The sequence below is a fragment of the Neopelma chrysocephalum genome, unplaced genomic scaffold (assembly GCF_003984885.1).
Source record: "Neopelma chrysocephalum unplaced genomic scaffold, ASM398488v2 Primary Assembly neopelma1_279, whole genome shotgun sequence".
Taxonomy (NCBI): Eukaryota; Metazoa; Chordata; class Aves; order Passeriformes; family Pipridae; genus Neopelma; species Neopelma chrysocephalum.
Window position 1 is genome coordinate 102,311 of NW_020897941.1, and position 5,059 is coordinate 107,369.

The 5,059-nt window shown below is 51.0% G+C and overlaps 2 protein-coding genes across 2 annotated transcripts in view; one reads left to right on the top strand and one right to left on the bottom strand.

The window, feature by feature from the left end:
- Positions 1 to 245, bottom strand: part of DDX49 (DEAD-box helicase 49) — a 4,073-nt gene extending 3,828 nt beyond the window's left edge. The window contains exon 1 of the mRNA XM_027704449.1: positions 131 to 245. Coding sequence (XP_027560250.1) covers positions 131 to 245 — 115 coding nt within the window. The remainder of the gene's footprint in view (positions 1 to 130) is intronic.
- Positions 246 to 471: 226 nt separating this feature from the next.
- Positions 472 to 5,059, top strand: part of COPE (coatomer protein complex subunit epsilon) — a 6,812-nt gene continuing 2,224 nt past the window's right edge. The window contains exons 1-7 of the mRNA XM_027704452.1: positions 472 to 633; positions 875 to 937; positions 1,454 to 1,554; positions 2,370 to 2,522; positions 3,131 to 3,184; positions 3,533 to 3,614; positions 4,578 to 4,733. Of these exons, the coding sequence (XP_027560253.1) occupies positions 517 to 633; positions 875 to 937; positions 1,454 to 1,554; positions 2,370 to 2,522; positions 3,131 to 3,184; positions 3,533 to 3,614; positions 4,578 to 4,733 (726 nt within the window). The 5' untranslated portion in view covers positions 472 to 516. The remainder of the gene's footprint in view (positions 634 to 874; positions 938 to 1,453; positions 1,555 to 2,369; positions 2,523 to 3,130; positions 3,185 to 3,532; positions 3,615 to 4,577; positions 4,734 to 5,059) is intronic.

Genomic DNA, 5,059 nt, shown 5'->3' on the forward strand with positions numbered 1-5,059 from the left:
GCCGCTCCCGGGGATGGGACGGGAGGGGTCAGGGACCATTCCCGGGGCTGGGACGGGGGTCGCGAGGGGCCGCTCCCAGGAGCCGGGGAATGCCCGTTCCGGGGGTTGGGAAGGTCCGCCGCGGTCTCACCCTGCAGCACGGCGGGGATGCAGGCGGCCTGCACGGGCGTGGGCCGGGTGAGCCCGACCTGCCGCGCCTGCTCCGCGAGCCACGGCGAGATCCCGAGCTCCCGGAACGCCGCCATGATTCCACCACGTGCTCGCCCCGCCCCGGGCGCGCGCCGATGGCGTCACCGCCGCCACCACCGCCCATTGGACACCTCCCTCCAGCTCCGCCCACACCGCTGTGTTTAGGGGTTCTCTCGGCGTCGCTGTAGTGACGTTTACGGCTCCTATTGGCGGTCGCCATGGCGACGGCCGGCTCCTCGCGCTCCTATTGGCGGTCGCCATGGCAACGGCGGCTCCCGGCGGCCCGCGCGGGGCGCGGGCGCTTCCGGGTACGTGTGTGAGAGAGCGATGGCGGCCGGGAGCGGAGCGGCGCCGGGCGGGGACGCGGACGAGCTGTTCGACGTCCGCAACAACTTCTACATCGGCGCCTTCCAGGCCGCCATCAACGAGGCGCAGCGCGCCAAGGTCGGCGAGGCTCTGGGAGGGCCGGGCGGTGCTTTGGGGGTCTTCTGGGAGGTCCTTAAAGCGCCGGGTTTGGGGCGCCCTGAGGGTCGCTCGACCCGGCCCGGGAGGGGGTTGGGGGTCCCTGAGGGGAAATTGGGCTCTCCCGGGCTGGGGGGGTGGGATGTGTGAGGTTCGTCTGGGGGGGGATTCGTGTGTGAGGAGCTCTCTGGGGGACAGACCCCTCAAACATTCCCGTTTTCAGCCGTCCAGCCCCGAGAAGGAGGTGGAGAGGGACGTGTTCCTGTTCCGAGCCTACATCGCCCAGGTGAGGGGCGGGGAGGGGGCTCCACAACAGGGCCGTGGGATCAGTCATGGAATCCTGGAATGGTTTGGGTGGGAAGGACCTTAAGGATCACCCAGTGCCACCCAGCAGGGACATTTCCACTCTCCCAGATTGCTCCAACCCGGCCTTGGACACTTGCAGGGATGGGGCAGCCACAGCTTCTCTGGGAATTCCATCCCGGCCCTCCCAGGGAGGAATTCCTTCCTAATATATCCCAGGAAGGCAGCGGGATGATGTTTGGGGATAACCCTGCTGCAGCCCCGGGATATCCCACATTCCCTGCGCTGGTTGTGGAGCCTCGGGGTGTCCCTGGAACACCCCCCAGGAGCCTCATCCTGGAACTGGGGGCAGGGGGTGGTGTCAGTGCAGGGTGTTTGGGATATAAAGCAGAAATCCACCTTTCCCGGGGGTTTTGTTGTCCTGACTGAGGGTTTAGGGAGTAACAGTTGTTTCTGGAAAACAAGGGACTCACAGGCTGGGCTTTGTTGCCTTTCCCAGAGGAAATATGGAGTGGTCCTGGATGAGATCAAAGGCAGTGCCAGCCCTGAGCTCCAGGCAGTGAGGATGTTGGCAGAGTACCTGGCAAATGAGAGCCAGAGGTGAGAGACATCAACCCCTAAAATATAATATAATATAATAAATATAGTATTAAAATACATAACATAATATAAAATATAATATATTGTGTTATGATATGATGTAATGTGATATAATGTAATATGATGTAATATAATGTTATAATATTGCAGTATAATATTGTGGTATAATATTGTGATATTGTGTTATAATATAATAAAATAATATATAATATAAAGTATAACAGTATAATATAATCTATAATCTAATACAATATAAAATAGTATCATATAATGTACAGCGATATAATTATATTGTTATATAATGTAATGGTATAGTTTTATAATGTAGTAAAATATGAAATAATATAGTATAATAAAATAATATATATTAAATATAAAATATAATTATATATAAAGTATGTAAAATATAAAATTATATAGTGTAATAAAATAATATATTAAATATAAAATAATAATTATATATAAAGTATGTAAATATAAAATTATATAGTTTAATAAAATAATATAATAAATATAAAATAATATATATAAAGTACATAAAATATAACAATACAACATAATATGATATACCATAATATTATGATATAGTGTTATAATGAAATATAAAGTAATATGATGAAATAATATAAAATATAACATTACAATATAATGATATATCATAATAAAATATAACATAAAACAGCATAATATACTGTATAATTATATAATATCATTTTATAACATAATAAAGTATAAAAGACTATGATATAATATAAAAAGAACTGTGGGACCGGGGCTGTTTTCCTTCATTTCCCATCCCCCTGTGCTCTCCACAGGGATTCCATCGTGGCTGACCTGGACAAGAAGATGGCCAAGAGTGTGGACGTGGCCAACACCACGTTCCTGCTCATGGCAGCCTCCATCTACTTCCACGAGCAGAACCCCGACGCGGCCCTGAGGGCTCTGCACCAGGGGGACAGCCTGGAATGGTGAGCTGAGCCCTCCTGGGGCTGGGGCAGGGCCTTTCTCTCCCCCAGCAAGGACAGTGTGGCACTGGCTGGGCTCTGGCCTGGCTTGGAGAAGCTTTGAAAGCACCAGGAAGCTCCTCAGGGCTTTGGTGCTTTTCCCGCAGTGCCCTGGGAATGTGGGAGCCTGGGGATGGATCCCTGGCTGCTGAGACGGGCAGTGTGGCAGGGAGGGAGCTGGGAACAGGCCCCCAGGCTCAGCCCAGGGAATCACACGGTGATTTGGCTTGGAAAGACTTTAAAAATCATCCACCAGGTTGCTCCAACCTGGCCTGGGACACTCCCAGGTGAGGGGCGGGGAGGGGGTTCCACAACAGGGGCGTGGGATCAGTCATGGAATCCTGGAATGGTTTGGATGGGAAGGACCTTAAGGATCACCCAGTGCCACCCAGCAGGGACATTTCCACTCTCCCAGGTTGCTCCAACCCGGCCTTGGACACTTGCAGGGATGGGGCAGCCACAGCTTCTCTGGGAGATCCATTCCAGGGCCTCATCCTACAACACCCCGAGCTGGATCCCAGTAAGATCCTGGAGTCCAGCTGTGGAAATCCCTGTTCTCTTGTTCCTTCCAGCATGGCCATGATGATCCAGATCCTCCTGAAGCTCGACAGGCTCGACCTGGCCCGGTGGGTTTGTCTCCCTTTGCTCTTTGGTGGGGTTTGTGTGGGCAGGGCCCCGAGGGAGAGAAGATCCAGCGCCTGCAGTGACACAACCACGGGTGGTTTTGCTCCTCAAGTTGCAAAACCAGAGCTGGGAATGGCCAAAGGCAGAGCTGGACCTCGAGGTTTGGGTCTTCCCTTCGGCAGGACGTGGTTGGAACCTCTAGGGAAGTAAAACAGGGAGGTGTTTCATGGATTGTTCTGTAAAATATTGAGGGGTTTGTCACAGTCCCAGCTGGGAGGAGAAACCACAGCCCTTTGGTTGTGTCTTAAAGGAGTTGTTTTCTTTCTCTGGTGTGACTCCAACTCCTGCAGGAAGGAGCTGAAGAAGATGCAGGAGCAGGATGAGGATGCAACTCTGACCCAGCTGGCGACTGCCTGGGTGAACCTGGCTGTGGTGGGTACCTGGGACAGGGATCCCTGACCCTACAACCCCCAAAAAAACCACAACAGCTCCTGTTCCTGGGGGCTCTTTTCACGTCCTGATTCCAGCAGAACACCCAGGGCTGAGTTTTTAATGCACAGAACATTCTGGGGGGTTGGTTTCACAAACTCTGGTTTGATGCTCTTCCTCCTCGCAGGAGGAGCTAAACCACACTCAAATAACCCCCCCAGACATCCCAGTGTGGGAATGCTCTGCTCCTGGTTCCCAGACTCCAAGAAAAAAGTGTCCTCCTGTGCTTAGAGCAGCCTGTCCTTAAGGACATTTGTGAATCAGACAAAAACATTCAGCTTGGCAGGCCAGATTGAAAATAAAACCCCTAAAATTCATTGAAGGCCAGGGTTACACAGGAAACAACCTGTTGGACCATCAAAACAATTTTATTTTTGGAGTTTGCTTGGTTTTGGTGTGAAACCTCTCACGTGTAGCCCTGGCATTAAATCAGTGTGTGGCTGGATTTTCCTCATGGTCTTGGTTTCCATGAGAAATCCCACCTCTAACTGGAGCAACCACTGCATGTAGAACCTTCCTGGATCTAGAACCTTCCTGGATGGAGAACCTTTTGAGAACCCAAGTTGCTTAATTATAAAAAAAAAATCCTAAAAATCTCATTTCACCCCCTTTATTACGTCAGACACCTGAAGTGGTTCTTTTGAAGTGAGTGTGGGTTTTTTTTTTCCTTTCTGAAGGCAAGCCTGGCTCATTTGATCATTTAAGTGGTTCTTAATATTTAATATTTATGCATTTCTTTGATCTGCTCTGGCTGCTGTGTTGTGGTGCAGGAGATCACAGGGATCAGGGAGTGTTGGTGCTCCAGCATTTAATTTTATAACCTTTAGAAATGAACTTTGCCCCCGGTGCTTCAAGGTTTTTGGGGGCTTCTTGGCAGCAGGTGACGAGCCTGGGGGTGTTTTGCAGGGTGGGGAGAAGCTCCAAGATGCTTATTACATTTTCCAAGAGATGGCAGACAAGTGTTCCCCCACCCTCCTGCTGCTGAATGGGCAGGCCGCCTGTTACATGGCCCAGGGGAAGTGGGAGGATGCCGAGGGAGTTCTCCAGGAGGCTCTGGACAAGGTACTTCCTGCTTTTCCCACCTCTCAGGGGGGTGTTGGGGAGAACAGAGAGGGCTTTCACCGGGAAAATTCATGGAAATGCCAATATAGGGATCGGTGTCGCCGAGGGTGGGGCTGATTGTGGAAGCCCAGGATGGTTTGGGGTAGAATCCCAGGGTAATTTGGGGTAGAATCCCAGTATTGCTTGGGTTGGAATCCCTGGCTGGTTTGGGGTGGAATCCCGGGAAGGTTTGGGTTGGAACCCCAGGATGGTTTGGGTTGGAATTCTGGGATGGTTTGGGGTGGAATCTCAGGATGGTTTGGGGTGGAATCTCAGGATGGTTTGGG